The sequence below is a fragment of the Schistocerca cancellata genome, chromosome 3 (genome assembly GCF_023864275.1).
Source record: "Schistocerca cancellata isolate TAMUIC-IGC-003103 chromosome 3, iqSchCanc2.1, whole genome shotgun sequence".
Taxonomy (NCBI): Eukaryota; Metazoa; Arthropoda; class Insecta; order Orthoptera; family Acrididae; genus Schistocerca; species Schistocerca cancellata.
The window spans coordinates 563,792,821-563,817,547 of NC_064628.1; the positions used below are offsets into that span (position 1 = coordinate 563,792,821).

General features: G+C 41.8%; 1 protein-coding gene across 1 annotated transcript in view; it reads right to left on the bottom strand.

Moving 5' to 3' along the window:
• LOC126176430 (potassium voltage-gated channel protein Shab) overlaps nt 1-24,727 on the bottom strand; it is a 478,681-nt gene that overhangs the window by 224,745 nt on the left and 229,209 nt on the right. The window contains exon 7 of the mRNA XM_049923587.1: nt 3,219-3,512. Within this exon, the coding sequence (XP_049779544.1) occupies nt 3,219-3,512 (294 nt within the window). The remainder of the gene's footprint in view (nt 1-3,218; nt 3,513-24,727) is intronic.

Consider the following 24,727-nt stretch of genomic DNA (forward strand, 5'->3'; position numbering starts at 1 on the left):
GACAGGCGAAATACCCTCAGACTTCAAGAAGAATATAATAATCCTAATCCCAAAGAAAGCAGGTGTTAGTAGTCGTGAAAATTACCGAACTATCAGTTTAATAAGTCACAGCTGCAAAATACTAACGAAAATTCTTTACAGACGATTGGAAAAACTGATAGAAGCCGACCTCGGGGTAGATCAGTTTGGATTCCATAGAAATGTTGGAACACGTGAGGCAATACTGACCCTACGACTTATCTTGGAAGAAAGATTAAGGGAAGGCAAACCTACGTTTCTAGCATTTGTAGACTTAGAGAAAGCTTTTGACAATGTTGACTGGAATACTCTCTTTCAAATTCTTAAGGTGGCACGGGTAAAATACAGTGAGCGAAAGGCTATTTACAATTTGTACAGAAACCAGATGGCAGTTATAAGAGTCGAGGGGTATGGAAGGGAAGCAGTGGTTGGGAAGGGAGTGAGACAGGATTGTAGCCTATCCTCGATGTTATTCAATCTGTATATTGAGCAAGCAGTAAAGGAAACAAAAGAAAAGTTCGGAGTAGGTATTAAAATCCATGGAGAAGAAATAAAAACTTTGAGGTTCGCCGATGACATTGTAATTCTGTCAGAGACAGCAAAGGACTTGGAGGAGCAGTTGAACGGAATGGACAGTGTCTTGAAAGAAGGGTATAAGATGAAAATCAACAAAAGCAAAAGGAGGATAATGGAAAGTAGTCCAACTAAGTCGGGTGATGCTGAGGGAATTAGATTAGGAAATGAGACACTTAAAATAGTAAAGGATTTTTGCTATTTGGGGAGCAAAATAATTGACGATGGTCGAAGTAGAGAGGATATAAAATGTAGACTGGCAATGGCAAGGAAAGCGTTTCTGAAGAAGAAAAATTTGTTAAGATCGAGTATAAATTTAAATGTGAGGAAGTTGTTTGTGAAAGTGTATTTGTATGGAGTGTAGCCATGTACGGAAGTGACACGTGGATGATAAATAGCTTAGACAAGAAGAGAATAGAAGCTTTCGAAATGTGGTGCTACAGGAGAATGCTGAAGATTAGATGGGTAGATCACATAACTAATGAGGAGGTATTGAATAGAATTGGGGAGAAGAGGAGCTAGTGGCACAACTTGACTAGAAGAAGGGATCGGATGGTAGACATTTTGAGACATCCAAGGATCACCAATTTAGTATTGGAGGGCAGCGTGAAGGGTAAAAATCGTAGAGGGAGACCAAGAGATGAATACACTAAGCAAATTCAGAAGGATGTAGGCTGCAGTAGGTACTGGGAGATGAAGAAGCTTGCACATTATAGAGTAGCATGGAGAGATGCATCAAACCAGTCTCAGGACTGAAGACCACAACTACAACAGTCAATACTAAAAACATGTGGGATGATCATAACACAGTGGATCATAACACAGTGGATCCACAGACGTAATAAGGCGTCAAGTTTTGTTAATAGATGGGATCAAAACTGATAATTTTTAATTAGTTTATTTTCTGCTGTGCTAGTTTGAGGAGTGACTTTTTGAAGGTTATTATTATGATACCATATAGGAATCTGTCAAGCAGCTGGTTACTTTTGTTTCTGGTTTTTGTGGCCAATCTAAACGTAATATTAGTGGTATAGGAATAAAAATATCTTAAGCTAATGTTTTCTTGCTAGATTTAATCCCAAGAGAATATCATTTCAGATCGTTAAATGAAAAAGGTAGCCATCATATTAATAGTGTAAAAGATTGTGTATGATAATGAAATATACTTGAATTTTAGATGTCAAAGTAATTTATTTCCAAAAAAATGTTTATTTATGGAAAAAGCAATACAGACACCGAGCGAGGTGACGCAATGGTTAGCACATAGGACTCGCATTTAAGACGATGACTATTCAAACAAGCGTCCGGCCATCGTGATTTAGGTTCTCCGTGATTACGCTAAATCGCTTCATGTAAATGCCGCCATGGTTCCTTTGAAAGGAACGGTTGACTTCCTTTCCCATCCTTCACTAATGCGATGGGACCGATGACCTCACTGTCTGGCCCCATCCCCCAAATCAACCAACCAGTAATTCAGACACATAACTTGTCACAAAAGGAATCGAAATTAATGGTACACTGTATTAGATTTGCTGATGAATTCAGAAAATGATATGCGCTATTTATTGAAAAAATGTCTGATGCCTTAGACAGTCACAGACTGAAAATACACAACAAACAAAACTAAAATAATGGTTACAAACGAAACGAACAGACGAGAAAGGGCAAACATTAAGACAACCAAAAAGTACTAATGGAAGTAAATGAGATTTGATGATTAGGGACATCAATAAGAGATGACAATAGAAGTGTAATATTTATCAAGAAACAACCACCTCAATATATAAACAAGGAAGAAATTCATCAAGACCTTTATTTAGAGTATTTTAAGGCATGCTTGAGAGGGGTGGCCTCTGGGGAAACAAGAAAAAAAATAGAAGCAACAGAAATGTGAATACAGAAAAGGTTCAAATTGTTCAAATGGCTCTGAGCACTATGGGACTTAACTTCTAAGGTCATCAGTCCCCTAGAACTTAGAACTACTTAAACCTAACTAACCTAAGGACATCACACACATCCATGCCCGAGGCAGGATTCGAACCTGCGACCGTAGCGGCCGCGCGGTTCCAGACTGTAGCGCCTTTAACCGCTTGGCCACCACGGCCGGCTACAGAAAAGGAACAAAAAAACTTCGTGTAGTGAAAGTAAGTTCAATAAACAAAATAAACAAGAGATTACAGAGAAGGACATGATTAACTTGATACAGATAAGAAAAATTAAATTAACTGAAGACGTAATTCGATATAACTGCTTAATAAAAACGGTTCAGAAGGGAAAAATCGGGGGAAACAAGAGGCAGCGCAGGAACATCCATATTAGAAAATATAATCAGTGGCATGAACTGTAGTAACTACACCGAATAGTACAGACGACGAGGGGCAGAGAAGGACGGCGATATCAAGGTGTCTGACGATGATTTGATGATGAATTGCCGATCATTTCAGATACAATAAATTTATGAACATCGTGTCAAATTTTATTCTTGGAGCTTGGCGCGTTTTTAGAGTGACCTAATGAGTTACCACAAGGAACGGCAATTTTAGAAACTTTCCCTATCTCGAATAAATTTCCGCGGGTGCCAATGGACAGGGGGCGTCCCGCTTCGTGCCACGTGTTGCGGTACATACCTGAGAGTGCGAGGGGTGAGTGTTGCAGCTGGCGTACGTGTCGGAGCTGTCGACGCTGCCCATGTCGTAGCTGCTGGAGGCGACGCCGCGCAGCAGCACCCCGTCCACCAGACCGCGGCCGCCATTGTTGTTGCTGATGTTGTTATTGTTGTTGCTGTTGGTCGCAGCAGCCGCCGCCGCCGCCGCCGCTGCCGCGTTGCTGCGTATCGTTTTCATCTCGAGGCACACGGGGTTGCGGAAGTCGCTCGTGGGCAGCGGCATCAGGCTCTCGGCGTCAATGAACTCCTTGTAGTCCTGCGAGCAGGCAGCGGCGCGCGCACCGGCCGCTAGTGAACGCCTGGCGGGAACTCGCCGCGTCTGGCGCCAGACTGCCGAGCCCCTCTGTACCGGGACGGGTCTCACTCTCTAGGACACCACTTGGACTTTCGGGCACTGGCAAACGTGAAAATGATGCGCCACTGCGCCTGAGTGCGCAAATAGTGACTGCACATACCTGCTAGCGCAATGCTTTGACACTCAGGCGCAAACGTGGGATATCTTCACAGATCAGCCCACTACAACCTGTATTCAAGAAGTACGAAAGTGGAATTTCTATTCCGGTAGCCATGGTCCACTAATTACTTCTCCCTTTCTCCTCCTTCCCGTTTAAAGTGAAAATATTCAGAGACAGCCGGTCGTCCTTCCGAATTTACTCAGACCACTGTTTAATTTTGAAAAGAGAAGTGTCTTATACTTCAGAAAAGAGCTAGAAGGCTCTAGAGTGGTCATAAACAGACAACACTGTATCAGGCAGAACAATTTTTGTTCGTTATGTTCCTCAGCATTTACAAACTTCAGAAATGATGGCATGTAACGTCGTAAGTTGCTGATAAAAGTAACTCTTGCTGGTAGTGCAGCTGTCTGTCCAAACACGCTCCGAAACACCCAACGGTACCGACTGACTTCCGTGTCATCCTCGCCAGATAGGCATCATTGACTCTCCCGGCTGGTGTCAGTTTTCGTGACTGCAGCCGGTACTTCTTAATAAAGTAGCTACTCAGTCTCAGAAGGGCTGAGTGCACCCCGCTTGCCAACAGCGCTCGGCAGTCCGGGCGGGGCGGTCGCCAATGTAAATGCTATTCAAGCCCGAGAACGCTTAACTTCGACGATCTGAAGAGAACCGGTGTTACCACTGCGGCAAGGCCGTTGGCTGGAGTATGTAAAATATAAAAAGAAAAGGAAAATCACTAAACAAAGAACACTAAATTGTTCTTTACTTCTCATTCCGATTATTTCTACGTCTTTGAACTATCAAACCTGTAAATTTATTTAAAAATTCATGAGACATTGTAAAAGGAATCGTTAACCATACTTCCTAATTTGTTAGTTTGTCGAAAATCTTAATTGTGAATGAGACATTATTTATTTCCTTTACACACAGGGAAGCATTATGAACAAACAGCCATATTAGTTTCCTGTAGTAATAAGAATTTAAAAAAAATCACTGCACATGCTCCACGTATAAACGAACCGTAATTTAATTTTTCCACGTATTTCCGAATCTTTCATTTTAGGTGTGATACAGTCACATAAGAGGCATGCGATCATTTTATAGATATGGCTGTTTTTATGTACTGATGTTATTGTAGCCGGATGTTCAGCGACTCAACTTCACTGACGCGTGTCGAGTAAACGCGTCTTCAGAATATTGAAGGAGGTGGGGAGCTTGACAACACGATATGGGGTCATGTACAGGTATCAAGATCAGGGCGCAGCTCCAGTAAGAGAGCTGAGCAATCACTGATGTTCCTGCCGTAGCCTGTAGTTTAGTGGACCATGGCACATCTACTCAGCCGTTTCGGCTGGTTATTAACTGTCGCTAGACCTGAGCACGAAGCCTCTTAGAAGGAAAATCGTCATGTCATGAAAATTCATCACCTGGGACTTGTCTCAGTTTACATTTGCTAATAAAGTTCAAAGAGTGGTCTCTAATTCTTAAGGCTGTAAGATTTCTGCCAGATATCCCGTGTACTGAAACTCGTCCTTACGTACATGAGCCGGCGTCGGCAGTCTGGCGTTGCAAGATGATCGGTTACGGCCAACAGACTGCGATTCTGTTCTTTAGCCAGAAAAAGCTTCACTGAACAGCGAATGAAGAAATTCGAATGCTAAGTGCATAGTAATTTCAAAAGTTTGGTCTTTCACGGGGTCAAAATTGATTTAAGTGGAAGCATAACATATGTTTTATTAATCTCAGTCTGTTAACCAAATAGAGCGAGAGTTATATCACGAGGTAACCCCTTCCGTAGCTTGTTCCTCAGATCAAAGTCTGAATAGTTCTGGATACTTTCTTGGTACCATATCATGTTCTTGAAAAGTTAAGACAAAAGAACTGCCGTAAATTAATCTGTCATTTCACCTTTCTTGGGCAGCGGGAATTATGGTAAAGGACTCCGAACACAGAATTCCTGATGGCTACCTTCATTATAATGCTTCTTACAGTATACGCTAAGTTCACAAATAAGTAATGTATCTCCGGTAGCCAGCAGTACTGACAGGGAAAAGAATATACCGTAGAACGAGCTAGACTTATTCCGAATGTCGTTTACGCCGTGGCTGCGGCGGTCGTTGGGTTCACGAGACATCTACGAGATCGGCGAAGCGACACCAATGGCTTTTTAAGCGCGGTATTCATTACAGCAAGTCAGTTCTCAGCAGGATATGTCGAGTACGGTTCCGACACATAGATTATTTACTAAAGATAACCTTGCTAGTGCTTGCACAACATCTGCCTGGACTGTTCGTGCCATCTCACGACGGCTTTGGACGTCCCGAGACTTTAAGTACGAGGTTAGGACTTTGGCGTTCTTAGGAAGGCAACATTTGAACTTAGCGGAACATGAGTGCGAGCTCTGCTGCGAACAGTGTTTATGTATCTTTAGAGATACAGAACTTCCTGCGTATCGCGTGATATGAAAAGGAAAGTAACAATACTTCTAATTTATATGTGAAAATGATAAAGATATTTGCTGATAAAATGCTCTAGGGCCTCCAGCCGCATTAAGCAGCTTAAAATCCACTTTTCGGCCGTGTACTCCTTGGCCATTGTTAAGTCGTAATTGGTTGCAGCTACCGTTCTTATATAACCATGCTGTCTTCTATGACGTCATTTGCGTTCGCTCTTCAGCACCAAATAAGATAATGTTTTTACTGCACAACCGCACAGTTTTATGCGCCCGCTACAACCTTCCCATGTCATAAATTTTTGTCTCGATGGCTTCTTTCATGACGCTATCCCAGAAACTATCAGTCCGTGTACTAGCAGATGTCCCGTCGAACACAAAATTGTTTTCTAGAGCTTGCTTTGCTACCATTGATTTCTTAGGGTACCGAAGCTGAAAACATCTCTCGTCTTCTACACTGCGTTGTTCGGTAGTATGCACTATCTGTCCTACATAAAACGGTCTGCAGCCACACGGTATTTTATACTCTACTGGCGTTTTCAGGCCTACATCCTCTTTCACAGGCCTCATGACTTGAACGAATTTATAGTGGAGCCCTAAAGACCGATTCGATTTTATGTTTCTTTAGGAGCCGGCTAATCTCTCGTGTTACTTGGTCACTGAACGACAACAACGCTAGTTTTTTCTTGTCCTCCTCGAGGTCCTGCTTACGTATTTTCGGAAAGATGGGTTGCGGAATCTAGTGGCTGTCGTAGCAATTTTGCTTGAATACGGCACTTTCCGTCAGTGGCTCAGTTCCGTCGGCAGCGTCTGAGGCGGATTCCTCTCGATGCGCCAAGGTCTTCAGAACAAAACATTTCTGCCAGGTATGGTGATCGCTGTTAGCATGCAGATATTGGTTCGTGTGGACAGGATTCGGGTGGATTTTCAAGTCTTCGGGGCTTTAGTAAAAATTCACCAACTCATGAGGCCTTTGAAAAAAGATGTATGTTTCAGAAAGCCAGGAGTGTCTAAAATAGCATGTGGGTGTGGACAATTTTATGTAGGATAGACTGTCAGTATTATTGAACAGCGCTGTATAGAACACTAGAGACGTTTTCACCTTTGATATCCCGAGAAATGGGTGATAGCAGAGCATGCTCTGGAAAACGGACATAATTTTGCATTCGATGCGACATCTATCATTACACGGAATAATAATTTCTCGGATTACGTCATAAAAGAAGCGATCGAGACAAAAATTTGTGACAACGCCCTCAGTAAGGATAGCGGCCTGCAGCTAAGCACGGCTTGGGACCCGGCCACCGGGAAGTTGAAGCAGGCGCGGCTGGCGCGCAACGAAGGCATTGTCTTATATGGCGCCGGAGCGACCGCGAGGCCCACGAGAAATTCAGGCCGCGGCGCGTGCCTCACGAAGGTAGGCCTGAACTCGCTTGCTCGCTCAGCTCAGCAGACAAAATGCATTTCTAAACCTGAGAACTCGCAGCTGGGTGTGTGCGTGCTGACGAGGATTGCATATTCTACTAGAATCTGCTATTATGATGTTTTGCTGATGAACAGTAATACAGCAAAATTTAATTCAATATCAATACTCGATATAAATGGTATAACGGCATAACGGCTTGTTTATAGCATTTAGTCTCTTCTGCTTAACAGTCCTCATTTCATACAAGAAGTGGTGCCTTGAGCAACTAATAATCATTTTGGCATGATTTCAATTTTATTGTATCCCAGTACAGCCGTAACAAATTATAAGTAGGGCTATGGAGTTCCGATCATTGTAGGACTAATAACAGTAAGACTCCATAATAGCGGATTCCAGTAGACGATGTAATTCTCGTTTGTACGTACATACCTAGTTACGAGTTAACAGGCGTAGAAACGTAGTTTGCTGAGTTGAGCGAGCAAGCCCGGGCCTACCTTCGCGACGTACGCGCCCCGGCCTGTCCTCCTCGTTGGCCTCTAGCGAGCGCAAGTGACGTCACAGAAGGCAGCGCGGCTGTATAAGGACGCTAACAGCTACCAAAAGAGTCACCACTTGACAATGGCGGAAGAGTACTCCGCCGAAAGCTTGTGGATTTTAAACTACTTAACCCAGCTGGAAGCACGAGAGAATTTTACCAGTACATGTTGCCACGAAACCATGTATTCGTATATTTGCGTTTGTTGAATATACACTCCTGGAAATGGAAAAAAAGAACACATTGACACCGGTGTGTCAGACCCACCATACTTGCTCCGGACACTGCGAGAGGGCTGTACAAGCAATGATCACACGCACGGCACAGCGGACACACCAGGAACCGCGGTGTTGGCCGTCGAATGGCGCTAGCTGCGCAGCATTTGTGCACCGCCGCCGTCAGTGTCAGCCAGTTTGCCGTGGCATACGGAGCTCCATCGCAGTCTTTAACACTGGTAGCATGCCGCGACAGCGTGGACGTGAACCGTATGTGCAGTTGACGGACTTTGAGCGAGGGCGTATAGTGGGCATGCGGGAGGCCGGGTGGACGTACCGCCGAATTGCTCAACACGTGGGGCGTGAGGTCTCCACAGTACATCGATGTTGTCGCCAGTGGTCGGCGGAAGGTGCACGTGCCCGTCGACCTGGGACCGGACCGCAGCGACGCACGGATGCACGCCAAGACCGTAGGATCCTACGCAGTGCCGTAGGGGACCGCACCGCCACTTCCCAGCAAATTAGGGACACTGTTGCTCCTGGGGTATCGGCGAGGACCATTCGCAACCGTCTCCATGAAGCTGGGCTACGGTCCCGCACACCGTTAGGCCGTCTTCCGCTCACGCCCCAACATCGTGCAGCCCGCCTCCAGTGGTGTCGCGACAGGCGTGAATGGAGGGACGAATGGAGACGTGTCGTCTTCAGCGATGAGAGTCGCTTCTGCCTTGGTGCCAATGATGGTCGTATGCGTGTTTGGCGCCGTGCAGGTGAGCGCCACAATCAGGACTGCATACGACCGAGGCACACAGGGCCAACATCCGGCATCATGGTGTGGGGAGCGATCTCCTACACTGGCCGTACACCACTGGTGATCGTCGAGGGGACACTGAATAGTGCACGGTACATCCAAACCGTCATCGAACCCATCGTTCTACCATTCCTAGACCGGCAAGGGAACTTGCTGTTCCAACAGGACAATGCACGTCCGCATGTATCCCGTGCCACCCAACGTGCTCTAGAAGGTGTAAGTCAACTACCCTGGCCAGCAAGATCTCCGGATCTGTCCCCCATTGAGCATGTTTGGGACTGGATGAAGCGTCGTCTCACGCGGTCTGCACGTCCAGCACGAACGCTGGTCCAACTGAGGCGCCAGGTGGAAATGGCATGGCAAGCCGTTCCACAGGACTACATCCAGCATCTCTACGATCGTCTCCATGGGAGAATAGCAGCCTGCATTGCTGCGAAAGGTGGATATACACTGTACTAGTGCCGACATTGTGCATGCTCTGTTGCCTGTGTCTATGTGCCTGTGGTTCTGTCAGTGTGATCATGTGATGTATCTGACCCCAGGAATGTGTCAATAAAGTTTCCCCTTCCTGGGACAATGAACTCACGGTGTTCTTATTTCAATTTCCAGAGTGTATATGTCTCAAAACTATTAGGGCCACATAATGTCACTCACTATGGAATTCTTGTTTGCCTAGGAACAGAGCAGAGTAAATCGATGTCTGTTTTTAATTTGACATTGCATCTAATTAAATAATGTGCAATATAATTCCTAGAAATCCTGTTACTCGGCTTGTACCGTTGAAGTATGTTACTTCAGTCTTGGAGGATCAACTTTCTGAAGAATATTCCCTCTTACATACGGTTCAGACTTAGAACCTGCAATGAACCTGAAACAGTAATGTTTATATGCGGTTCTGGTCTCACATGAAAAGTGGAGTGACTTGCTCAGTAAATCGAGGACACAGTGCCCCAGTGGTTTTCTTGTCGGAACAGTTACGTTTTAGCTACTTCAGGGGTTCCCTCGTCCACTGTCACCATCTCATATTCGCGTTAGCTACTGTCCTCTGGAAATACAGAACTGATTTGAATGTAATGAAAAAATGCTCAAGAACTAAAGATGTATATGTTTTTTTTTTAGCAGCTACTGCCATCCTGCAGCGAAATACGTCACAGTAGGAAACTGTTTTCCAAGGAGCAGCGCTAATGCGAATTGTCACAAAAAAAAGACAATTCCAAGAAAATTGTGCCTCATGCATCTGCTAATATCTTACTAACACACTAAAAACTATCGACCTACTATTGTAACACACAATAATAAATAATGAACTCATTACTAAGACCTTATAATACTACTAATACTGTGTGAATCTATTAACCTATCCTAAAATATACTGTAATATTCCATTGCTATTATGAAATCTATTTTGCTATGTGAGTAATATTTGTTTCAACGAGTAGCGAGTATTTTGAACAACACTAAAGCAATTTCTGCTTACAAACTAGCACGATATTATAGCCAGATTTAAAAGTATTAGAGCGGTTAATATGGAGGCGGTTCTGCAGCTAACTGTAGTCGCTACTCTTAGTCTAAATGTAGACACAGAAACTTATGTAGTTAATAGATCTGCAAGTTTCCACGCTGTCTCTAAAGTGGCGCCATATTTTCTTGGGAATCTAATTTCTGTGAATAACTGTTGAAGATATTACAAAGTACTTTATTGCAGAGGTATATTGAAAAGAAATACAGTTTCGTTAATGCTGGCAACGACTACTAAATACTCAAATACTTGTATAACATGTATAAGCATTACAAGAATCCTTACAGTGTTACATTGTTGCATATGTAAACAATTATTTATAAGCGGACATTCTCATTGACACTGTTGAAAGATGTAGACATCGTTGTTCAGATTCTACGTGAGAGTGCTGTCACATTATTGTAAAATTTTAGTTCGATCTACTTATTTACAAATTTGTTCAGTTTGGTGCTTGCAATTCAATGTCATTATCCGAGGCGATAGTTCCTTTGTAAACTCTGAAACACAATAAATGAAACTGCACTTTTGGTACCTTTCATAAAAACCTTAAATCTTACACCTTTTGTCCTACATGTCAATATTGCAGATCTGATGTTTAAATCTAGAATTTAAAAATATATATCGAAAACAGGTTTGCATTAAACGGCAAACAGAGGCAATAATCTAGATGTCATACCATTACAAATTCTTTATTCTTTCGTACATTCTGCTAAGACACTTGAAAATACATGGACTCATTCATAACTGAGACCGACTGTGTCTTCTGAAGACGATAAAAGCCAATTCAAACGTATTATTGCATCAAGTCGATCATTTTTCTATTTTATAATTTTGGTGATTATTCTTAGACCGTTATCCAATTTGTAGGAGTTTAATCTTTGAAATACGATTCATGTTTCACACTTCTAGAGGTTGTAGAGGGGCTTGGTAGACCAAGTTTGACATAGGAACCCATATACGGGAACGTCGCCCAACAACGTTACAGAGGGTCACAATTATAGTCGCCGGCGGCTGTAAATGTATGTGTATACAGAGTGATTCCGTGATGATGTCACAAACTGTCCAAAATGAAGAAGGATAAATGTATTAATTTGAGGTAAGATTCCCTGTACCGGAAACGAACGAGTCGGAAGTTATAAGAGAAAACCGTTCTGATACCTCTGACTGGCGTACATGTACTGGTACTGCTGTTGCTAAGATTGTTGGGAAGGCAACTATCAGAGGTAGTAGTATGGACCACAAAAAGGAAAAAAAAATGTATAGTAAACATCGGCTCTAAAATGCTATAGTGAAACACATCTCTTCTATTGAACAAGTGCTCATGTTTATTAGACCTTTTTTCCTTATTGACGCTCTGTAGGTCTTTGGATGATGTTTCCGGACATGAGTTCGTGTGTGAAACTCGATCAGTCAATTCCCCTCTACAGCTTCTAGAAGTGCCTAACATGAATTGTGAATCACCCCGTATTTGCTAAACTGAATGTGTAGGTATAACAGACCTGTTAAGAATTGAAAGTAGGTTTACAACCATAACAAATAACAAGCTTAGTAGGTATCACGTTTAGTCTTTGTTATGTTTAAATGAGCATATAGTAATTGCTTTCGGCAACTACTAGGTCTTCTACCTTGACAAGAGTGTCAATGAGATGGCCCGCTAGTGCGAAAATCACGCAAAGCTTGTCTAGGTGCAGGTGCAGATACAAAGAGTGGGTCATCAGCTCAGGGTTCATAGAACGCGTGCAGCAGGCAGACAGGCATGCAGAAGAAAAGTACAGAAATGCAGAATCATGTCACCTCGGCTGTGCCGCCGCCGCTGCTGCTCAGGCGGCTACGGGTCAGTTTGGTTCTATTCATGCGAGGCGGACACCACGTCCATTGGTTGCTGTTTCTTCTGTAATTCTTCTTTACTTTACCGACAAATACTGCGCAGGAACCTCTCACACGTAGAGCTATGTAGACAGAACCACTTCGCTTAAGCGCTCTTACACACTGTGAATTACGTCCTACATTGAATACCCCAACGAATCACTGTTAAACCACATCACTTGACAAGTAATGGCCGCGTATCACCTGTTGTCGAGTAAAGTGTAGATTCAGACGTAGTCAGTTGCCAGTTCATTTCAAAGTTTTTTCTTCGTCTTGTTCTTTGATTTGCAGAAACTTTAAGGATTATCAAAGTTCTATTTTTGTGTATAATTTTGCTTCTAATTTTGAGACAGGTGTTTTCCACGTCTCTGGAATTCGTCTTTAAGAACGTGCAACGTTTATTTTTAAGCAGTAAGCAGAGGAACTTCTTCATTAAGTTCAGTAATGGAATTGAAAATACCGGAAGCCCACCGTGCGATGTGTAGAGGTGTCTTTCTGATCTGTTCTATCTATATGGTTCGTCGCTTCTGACAGTGTATTAGCTATCAATCACGTCAGGTCGCGCAGATGTGACAGTAGATGTATTAACACATATTTCGTATGCATCATCAAACGTGAAGGCTTTCCAAACATGAAGTATGTTTTGAGTACTGGGAAACAGTATGCAATCACCTTCTTACAACGGTCTCTACAACCTGAAATAACACGTTTCTCTTAGCCCTTAGAGCTAATTCTATGCTAATGTGGAAACATTATTGTCTGTGCTACCAGGAATTCAACAGCAGACATTGGAAATTTGTGCACGAAATCTCTAAAAACACACCATAAAGTACTTTCATTTGGGTTCATACAGCATCTACAAATTATTCTGCTTGGTTAAATCGATTTCTAAACTCATTCTAAGCCTCACGATTATTCTATATGTTCCTACATCTCATTTCTAGGGCACTGGGTTATCGCGTGGAGTAAATTAAACCTATAAGAAGTGCTTTTCGAATGCAGTGTTATTTCCATATTGATTGCACGTACGACCTGGAGCAAGGATACGGGAAGTAATATTGAATACGTGCCTAGAAACCATACAAATCTCTTTTTTTCGCAGAACTTGGTAATGTGGTAGCACTTTGAAATTCTATTAAAGAGCAGCACAAATTGACATTGACAAGAAGGTGAGTTCTTGCTTAATAGATTTAAATGTCAAATAAAATTTATTTTCTGTATCGGGTAGTTTTTTGTCTTCATAACCTGCCATTGATGTATTTTGTTGAAATCTGCTGAAGAAGAATGAGTCATGGATTTGGTCACAGGTTTCTGTTATAAGAACAGTGCACCTAAGCGGCGATAAAAGCTGAATCAATTTGAAAACACATTTCGTAAGTAGTAATTCAAACGAAAAGGCCGTTGATGCTCTAATTATTTAAAATGAAACATTTTGTGGCGTTTCGCAGCTGTTGCCGTTTCTCTCGGATAGAATGACTGATAAGACAACCCGACTCTTTACTTAGATGTGTTTGTATTGTCATCGTTCAACACAGTAGCTCACTGAAGACAGAAATGGTACCACTTGTTTAGGGAAACAACTGACATGCAAGAAGACCTGTTAAGACAAAATACATTCCGGTATACAGGGTTAATCGGAATTCCGTGGGCAAACTTTGTGGATAGATTTCGGAGTAAGAAGTGTTAAGAAAACATGTCTGGAAATGTCTGGTCTGCCAGTTGTATACGGAGTGACATACATCTACATCTATACTCCGCAAGCTAGTTTGCAATGTGTGGCGGAGGGTATTTTGTGTACCGCTGTCACTTCCCACTTCTTCTGTTCCAGTCGCGAATGGTTCGGGAAAGAATGATTGCTGTGGAGAGTCCGTGAGGGCTCGACTCTCTCTAATTTTATCTTCGTAACACTTTTCGCGAGACACCCAAAGGACAGGGTACGATTTTGTTTAATGACGAAGCTGTTTTCATGTTCTTGAGTTTGAGAAATGGAGTTTCGGTTCTACTATAATTATGGAGACATAGCACATAACACAACGAACTGTGGACCCAAGAAACGAAGAATCACCCGTACGAATGACACAGAGGAGAGTATTCTGCAGTATGTTGCCGATGACGCAGAAAATCTTAAGAAAATACTGCATGAGCAATGCTTGATGAGCAGCCGATGTAACCACAGCGTCTGCAGCGTGTCTCGTATACCGCATCCAACCATACCTGCGAAAGCTGCAGAGTTTCGAACTTTTTACGTGTGGCACCATGTACAGACCAGACGGAATCACAAACGTGCACAATGAACATCTGTTAGCAGACGAAAATCCACGATGCACTACACAAGCTTTGCATCAGAAACTGTACTGTATTAAAGTGAAGACTGCTATTAATATCGGCTATCTTGTAGGCGTAAACTTTTTACAACCTCGTCATTCGGATAATATGAAAAGGGACTTTCAGGTATAGACTCCTCCATCTCTCCTGGACAATGATGCTGTAAAAGTAAGAGGGAATGTGTGTTCTGAGTATAACGGAACGGTGGTGACTTGACATAAAGTATATAAATTACTATTTATTGTGAATTTTAAGTTTGTTTGCTTTTGAACCGTAAATAGAGGGGCGTTCAATAAGTAATACAACACTTTTTTCAGAAATCAGTTTGGTTTTATTCAGGATTACAGTACACCATATTATTCCCCACTACTTTGGCTATAAAAACCTTTGTTTCACCATAATCTCCGTTCAGAGTGACAGCCTTACGTCTTCTTGCTGGGGGAGAGGAGAGGGGGGGGGGGGAGCTTGTCGACGGCGGAGCCAACTACTTGCGGCATCAGTAACCTTCCCATCACCCACGTAGTGCTTCCCGTGGAGTGCATCCTTCATTGGGCCAAACACATGAAAGTTGGATGGCGCCAGATTCGTGCTGTGAGGTAGATGAGGAAGAACAGTCCACTGATGTTTTGTAAGCTTCTCTCGGGTGCGCAGACTTGTGTGATATCTTGCGTTGCCACGGTACTTCGTTGCTAGTTCTGGTCTTCTGCCAGCGGTGAGAAACTCTGTGGTCAAACACCTTTGAGTACCCCAACAGGCGGACGAGTGTTTCAGCGCTACCAACAGAGATGTCCAGTTGAGCAGCGAGGTGTCTGATTGTAGCCCGTTGACCACTTTGTGTGAGTGTGTCCGCTCGTTACAATATTGCAAGAGCGACAGCTATGTGCGGCCGACTGGCAAGCGGGAGATCGGACGGATTTCTTCTGCGAGCGCCTCTGAGTAACTGCGATAGTATTGCTTGTCGCCAAAAGACACTGTGACGGCCTGCTGCTTGGACGCCGTTGTTAAGGCTACGTATAGCTAATTTTATGAAATTTGAGGGGTTGAAGGGGAAATATTGCAGAATGCCCCATAACGAATTTTGCACTTTTTCTATCGAAATTGGCCGAGAAAAAAATATTTTGCATTACTAATTGTATACCCCTCATATGAAGTTTTTGTTCCAAGAAATGAGGAAATGATCCATTAATACGGCATATAAAATTCTTAGAGCATGCCAGTGAGTATTAGAATGAGGAACTCATCGTGGCTGCATGAGAAATCATTTGCAATAACCCTCCGATTATTGCGAAGTTGTGGACAATCCACTGTTCGATGCGTCCAGAGGTGCAGTGAAGCAGATGGGGTATATTCTGAAGATTTATTGTGATTCTCTGCCGCAACGGGACAGACCTAGTACTCTATTAGCAGCTATTTCGCTCAGAGAATGTAAAATCTGTAGCACCTTTGTTTATAAAAGTATTTCGCAAAACCAGACATTTCCAGACATATTATTGCATAACATTAATTATAACAATCAACCTGTACTCAAGGTCTGAATACGAACACCACACATATCTTGCGCAAAGTTTCGCATGTAGCAGTAACAAAATTTAGCACACCTCACTTTTTCGTGCAGCAATCGAGAGGTAATATTGTACCAAGGTTGGAAAATAGGGACTAACTCTGAAAATTAGGATTATATCACAAGAAGGTTACAAAGAATCTTCGACTGCAGCAACTCATACAAGAGAAAAACATACAGCTCGTCACAATGGCATGTATTTGGGTACCAGGTTGTTGTTCAGTAATGGAATGAAAGAAAATCTGATTTTCGTGCTTTCAGCTTGAAATTCATAAACAAATATTAGCTAGGAGAGGATTATAAAGTGATGGGTTATGCATATTTTACAATATAATAATAGAAGAAAGGTTCAGAGTTAACTTGTATGCTGTAAGCCATTGTTCTGGTGGATGCAGTCGGAGAAAAGTAGTCAAAGCTTTGGGCGGCGGGACAGTTAGAAATGGAGGGTCAGAAAGACGCGATGTATTAGTGCTAGCACATTACCGTGTTCGCGCCGCCTCGGCTCTGCACTCACCTCAGGTGCGCCTGCCAGCAGACTGTGCCGCTACACGCTCTGGGCGCGCAGGGGTATACATTCCCCAGAGTCGCAGGGCTCATCGCTACGCCCCTGCAATGGATCACACTGGTCTCTTGCTCCTACACTCAACACCAACAAACAGTTATTGCGGAAACTATAAGCCACGGGGCACACATTGAAAGGGATTGGCTGTTTTGTAGGCGACTGTTTTTTGTTTGAGGAGGCGTGTGGTTGTGCGAAAAAGTGTGTTACTTTGTAGGAACGCGAGTATGCGTGTGTCTGTACTTGTATCCAAAGCACTTTAAAGAAACATGTGCCTCTACCAACGGTTTCACAATGATTACAATGCACTATCTTTACTGATCCTGTTATGTAGGTGGTAAAACTGAGGTGACAAGTCGTAGGTTAGCGATATGCCCATACACAGGGGTCGCGGCAGTATTGCGTACACAAGGTATAAAAGGACAGCGCATTGGCGGAGCTATCCTTTGTACTCAGGTGAGTCACGTGAAAAGGTATCCTCTGTGATTATGTCTGCACTACGGGAACTAACAGACTTTGAAGGTGGAATGGTAGTTGGAGCTAGAAGGATTGGACATTCCTTTTCGGAAATCGTTAGCGAATTCAGTACTCAGAGATCCACAATATCAAGCGTGTGCCGAGAATACCACATCAGGCATTATCTCTCAACACGGACATCGCAGAGGCCGACGACCTTAGGACACTGCGGCGAAATTTGGCGTTAATGGGCTACGGCAGCAGACGAGCGAAGCGGGTGCCATTGCTACAACACGACACTGCCTACAGCTGCTCTACAGGGCTCGTGGCCATATCGGTTGGACCCTATACTACTGGGAAACCGTGGCCTGGTCAGGCGAGTTCGACTTCAGTTGTTCAACAAGAGCCACTGTGCAAGTTGATGGTGTCTCCTTGATAGTGTGGGATGCATTCACATGGAATGGACTGGATGCTCTGGTCCAACTACAGCGATCACTGACTCGAAATGGTTATGTTCTGCTACCTGAAGACCATTTATTCCCAAACAACGATGGAATTTTTATCGGTGAGAATGCGCAATGTCTTTAGGTCACAAATGTTCGCGATTGGTTTGAAGAATATTCTGGACAATTTGAGCGAATGATCTGGCCACCCAGGTCGTTCGAAATGAATCCCATCGAAAATTTATGGGACATACTCGAGAGATATGTTCGAGCACAAGCTCCTGCGCTGGAAATACTTTCAAATTGTGGGTGGCTATATACGCAGCATGGCTCAGTATTTCTGCAGGAGACTTCCAATGACTTGTTGAGACCATGGCGCGTCGAGCTTCTGCGCTACGCCAGGCAAAAGGAGGTTTCCCATGACTTTGTCACCTCAGTAAAACTCAACCAAAAGAACATTATTAAATACGAATTGAAAAAAATTCAGGTGTAAGGCAAGGCGTATGTCTTTCACGAGATCCAAGGAACTGATACCTTTCATGCAATAGTTTACTTATGGGGATGCTACGTGATTCAGAAGGGCTTTGAAACATCGTTATAATTCATCATAAACTCTTTAAAATTTTGAATCATGCTAGATGTATACAGATGTAGAGATTCAAATGAAATTCATACGAAATTTATTTAGCGATTTTTCATTCTGTTGCATATCAATAAAATAATACAGAAGTGATTATGGGAGAGCATTATGAATGCAATATGAAAACGTGAACATTTGATGTATGCTGCAAAGAGTGGAAAATACATTTCAACAGTGTTTTCCAGCCCGAAATATATATTGGAAAGTGATGATTTCTATAGATACTCTTCGATCAGTCTTAGGTTTAAAGTAAATAGGAAATATTTAAATCAGATCAGTCATCTATCTGGAAATGTCCAACATCTGTATTTTTCTTTAAGATTGCAAATATTATTTGTATAGTCGTACTTTGAAATGATAAATTAATATCAAGGCAACAGATGTTTCTCTAGAAGATAGCCTCCAGCAAAACATTGAGATATTCAAAAACAGCACTATTTTCAATATGTTTATACAATTAACATTCTTGGTAGTTTTTTTTTGCAGCTTTATACTCTAGAAGCCTATAGTACTAGAGTGTCAGATGTCGGACATTTCAGAAAAGAGAAATATTGTGGTACTGTAATCATTATGAAACCGATGTTACCATTTTTCTGCCAAGAAGATATATCTCTAAAATACATAATGTCACATTCGATGTACGGAAAATGGCGAATTCAATTGCATGGACTCTAACATAGGAGTACCGTTTCCAAGGAATGAAGGATTTCTGGAAGAAATATCTTAGCGCTCACAACAGCGCCGTTCGAGCGACAACTTACGTTTCTCTCCGCCTATTAAAGTTAAGTATGGTTTTAGTTTTAAACAACGCCATTTAACGTACTCGTTGTGTAATTTTCTGTTGTAATTTTTAGTGTGCGTTTTTCATGTTGTTTCAGAGTGAAGTACAAAATTGCTAGGAATGAACCAAAGGTAATATAATTGCTTATCTCAACAAAAAGCACAATACCAAAAAAAGAAAATGCAGCACTGCTTTTATTTAATTGAAAAGTAAAATTTAGTTAAACACAATAAGAACAATAGTGATAGTAAAATGAATGATAAATGAGATAACTGAGTTTATATTTAAATTGCCGAATAAAAATGGGTGCAGCTGCGGCAGCGTTTAAATGCGTGTGATACTGCAGCTTGATGAACTGGAAAGCGCAAAAGCAAATTCCCACAAAATAAGGCAAATGCAAAAAGAAAATGCTTGCGTGTTTGTCTTTGACAGAGATAATTTATTGATACACTGTTATCTCAATAGAGAGTACATGTGTGTCATAGTATTCTCTTGTCCTTTACGCTTGTCTGACGGAGGCCTTTCGAGTATGCAGCAAGAATAATATACAAGAAACCGCAACTTCAGTATTTGCTTACACACTAACTTTCCAAATTTCCTCTATTTTCCATGACTGCAACAATCAAACGAAGCGGCAATAATAAGAGTTGCCAATGTCTATGCCGTCTGAAGTCGTGCTCAGTAAGAGCTAACAGCTCCCTGAAGCATTGGGCGTAATTGTAATTCTGAGGTAACGCAATCCACTATCACTGAGATACGATACTGAGATAAGTCAGCAGCGAGTTTCGTGTTATGCATAGTAATACCGTGAATGATTTTCCCTGTGAAAGTAAACATTAGAGATGACATCATTTCAAAAATGCTAGTTTCAAAAATTAATACTCGATAGGCGGTGTTCTCAGTGCAACGTATTAGTATATTGTCAAAAATAATTTGATTGCTTGCGTTCTGTCGCGAACTGGTAAAAAGCTTCTAGCACTGCTACATGCATGTGAAGTAGTTTTGGTGAAGGAATCTAAAGATGATTGCAGTGAATAAAGGAAAGACGGGCTGTAGTTCAGTAATAAGCTTGGTGTTAAGATTTAGCGTGCAGATGAGCACAGAGACACTGCGACATTGATGTAATGACACAGCGGCTACATACTGGCCTACCGAGACCCCGTAAGTACTTAATGTGCTATCGAAACAAAGAGAAAATTGTGTCCACGTGCTCGGGAAAGCGACTACAGACGTGCTTGCATGAGTGCCTCAGATGCGTTTTTACCACAAGGTCTGCAATCTTGTTCCCTCGTAGTTTCCTTAATTTCAGCTAGACAACCTTTTTCACTGTTTCCTAAGGTATTGATTTACTTCCTGTTAACTGTTGATGCACATAGGATTTTATGCTCCATTGACGGTGCACTGAACTGCAAACCGAAGTGGTTTACCATGAATGAAATACATACGACTTACTGCCTCCTGTTGGTGTTTTGTGGGAGATAGTCTCATTCCATAGTACTGTGACATTACAGACTCTAAGCCTTGTCTTAGGTGATTACTTGGAATGCTCTTGACAGTTCGAACTGTCATCAATTCTGGGAGAGAGGAAAGGTTTCGTCATATACCTGTACACAGAAACTGCGACAGTGTGTGATCCGCAGTTGCTGTAAGAGGTGCGTGTTCCAGGTGAGTGGGCAATTGGCCGCACACGACAATGCATAAACTTACTGGAAGTGTCATATTTGGACTCTAGAATTGGTTACTACATAGAGGCTGGACGAGTTTGAGTAGTCTGAACGATGTTGCAACCGCCAACAGATTGGGGGAGATTTGGAGTGTGAAATAAATTGTTGTTTTAGCTGGGAAACTTCCCATTCGCCTGTGTTACTTGGTTGCTGTGGTCTCTTGTCACTATTAAATCTGTACAGTGCTACGGACTGCGGAAAATTGCCGATGGGATTATCGGACTTTATGTGAGAATTCGTGATAACCCTCAGACGGCAGGAACCTCGCAGTAGCTCTTGATATATTCGAGGGGATCACTGAAGGAAGTAGGAGAAATTATAACACTGTTTTCCGAAGGGGCTGGGTAATTGAGATAGACAACTACTCAGCAAAAACGTTCGGATATTCATAGATTAACTATATAATTTGTTGACCAGTATCCCTCATATACTCGTATTACTGTTTGCGAACATTATAACCCACGAAGGAATGGTCTGAATAACTCCCAAATCGGAGGATTTGTAGCACAGCGGGACCATAATAAACGTGTACTGACAACGTTTCCGTTCACTCTCATATTTAAGGTATCGCATAACCTACTGGAACATATAATTGTGGGTGCTTTTTAATTCTGCTATATACGACTCGGAACATAAAAAGGACATGGTTTTGACCAGTGAACAACGGAGAAAGGTGCAAAGAATCTCCTAATACGTTGCTGTGAACGACGAATACTCGCTCGCGCGTACTATGGACCCTATTGGTGAGTCGGAGAGAGCGAGTCGCTGAAAGTAATAGCCTAACTTATATACGTGTAAGTAGTGGATACGAGTCATGTTTAGCAAGATATGAGATTGTGAAGCACTCTGGAGGTCGCAGGATCTACGAACTCTCAGCTGCCTGTTGCGTATGGCGTGACTGCTCTAAAGTCGGCCAGTCGCAATACCGTCTACAACAGGAAGAAGACTGCCTTCACGATCATAGGATGCTTCAGCATAGAAATATGTGCGTTTTTCCTTATTCCAGGTTCTTTCCAAGCGTAATCTCATTGTTTGTCGGGTTTGAAATTATACTTTCTTTCATTGAAAAACGAAACACCTCAGCTGATTGGCAGTTCAGCCCGTGCTTCAACGCGTTGTTATAAAGAGTTAGCAATCATTTTGGCGGCGAGTGATCACGGACTAATGTATCTGATAGATCTTGAATGCTTTTCGTTGTCATGGTATAACCTATCGTTATGCCTCGCCACCTTCTAAATAAGAAATAGTTCACCACGTCACAGATTCCAGGAAATCATGTCTTTGGAAAATTATGTCTCCTCTACTAGCATCTAAACCAGGAGCTTATATCGACTGTGTACTGAGGTATGACCGTCTTGTATGGTTGACCTGCACGTCTGCTTGGTGTGTGGAATGGTCTTTTCAATCTTCCTTTAGTAATGCTTGGTATCTATACTATTGTTCTAGTACCTGAGTGCATTTAGCAACATGTAATTTGTCACGGGAATAAATGAGCTGAAAAATATAGTGTAAGATTTACTGTATGGCCAACAGACATACTGGAATGGAATGAAGAACGTTATACCGGTTTGGCTAGTATTAGTCAAATAATTTATGTAGCTTTTAATTTACAGTGGTTCGTCACTTTTCTTTTACTTTTATTATTTATTCATCCAGGAGCCTGTCACTTTTAGTGTTCTTTTGAAAGCCTTCAGCTACGTCCAGTTAGAAACAAAACTTTATCGTATGGGCCACAACGCTAAATATGCTGTATATATATGTATATAAACTAGAAATTTAGAGAATGGATGTCAGTCGTAGAGATTTAGTAAGATGCCTGCAGTAGGGTCGTTCATCTTTGAAGATAATATACGGTGGCCTGAAGAAAACAAATAATAAATGACATACATTTCATTTAAGACTGCTTGATTGTCTTGGTATGCTCGTTAATAGTAAAAAATAAAACAATGTGTGTAATGAATACAAGGGGTGGTAAGAAATATTCAGCTGGTGTAATTTAGTAACTACAGTTGTGTCAATGTGAGAGATGTTTGAAAGTATCATTCATATCAGAGCCCATAATCCATTACCATGTGTGTTCCAGCCAAGATGAAAAAACCAGAAAAAGAAGTATCGTATGTCGCAAAATATGTTAAGGATATCATATATTAGTTTTTACTTGTTTGGAAGGATCTTATAATTATAAATTAACTTTTATTCAGTTCTAATAAAGGAATGAGAATAAATAATTACGATAAAATGTCATCGATGATTTATTTTTATTGACTGTACATTCCCAATAAACATATAATATCTCTATCTAGCTCTCAGAACTTATCTAATAGCTTATGCAGCCCAAGAGTCGTCAAATAATATACAGATTAACTTATTTCCATAACAATCTCTCGTATTTACAAGACAGTCCAGTGAGATAATTTGCATAAGGGTGTTCTATGCATGCGCAGTTATAGTGACTTGTTATTTACAACAGACCTAAATGTGAAGAGAATGTTAATTACTGTACTTTTTACCAAACAAGTGCCTTTGAACTGTAGAATTTATTGCAATAACGTACTTAATTTCTACTAATTAAGTAAAGTATGGTATGATAATTTATCGGATTGGAAGAGGCTTACAGTTACATTAAAATTCTGTAACTGTGTTAACAGCATTCCAATAACATAACACACTGGAAGATGAACACGAATTTCAGAATAAACCTACGGAAGCAGATACAGCAATCATCCACTGCAATACATTTATGTTTTATTAGTGTAAATATACACAGAATAAATACATACAAAACAATTAACACACAAGCACAAATAAACACATGTAAAGGATGCACTTTTCAAAACGAAGAAGAACTGTAAAACTATTAATAAAAAATACGCCAATAGTTTTAGAACAACGAAAGCTTTACGTTGGGAAATTGAGAAGACAGAACAAAGAAAGCATTAAGTTCGCAGCACACAGAGTCACTTCACAAGCAATGTCTCAGTGACAAACGTAGGATAGTGAAAATGGTAGTTTCAGCAGATCGTAATTCTCGAAGACTGACATACTCATAGTGTCTCCTGTCGTATACATAAACGGAGTTTACAGCCTTAGCGGTTGCAAGTTCTTCTGGTTTTATATGGAGCTGTAACCAATATGAGATGTCAGTCTTCGCATGAGAGTGGACTCACTACTGCTCCCGGTCCGGAAAATTCATGCATGCCATGCACACAACACAACATTCACCAATACCGCAGAAAGACAGAGAAAGATTTGGTCGACGTCAGCATCCAGGGTAAGGAAATGCATGTAATGCAGGTTTATCTAACTGTACTCCAACAATAACAAACAACAACAACAACAACAACAAAATTTACTGCTATAGCCACTGTATGAATACCAGGAAACCTACGGAGTATTTTATAATGTGGATTATGAAAAGCTTAAAATAAACGGTCACGCGCTTATTCTAGTCTGAATGGCGAGTATGAGTGTTTAAATATTTTCGCGAGAGTTTTATGTAGTTCTTGTGACCACTTAAAGCTATCTCTTGCACTTGCAATGCTACTCTGAAAATTTTATCAGTTACTAACGGAATGGAACTTTCTATGATAATCAATACTTTTATTCAAGCAATGTTACGCAACCGCTTATAGAAACAGTGTAAACAATGTCACTGGATATGTGTCACTCTCCTGCGAGGCTAGCGTCATCACGAGACTACTGTGCAACA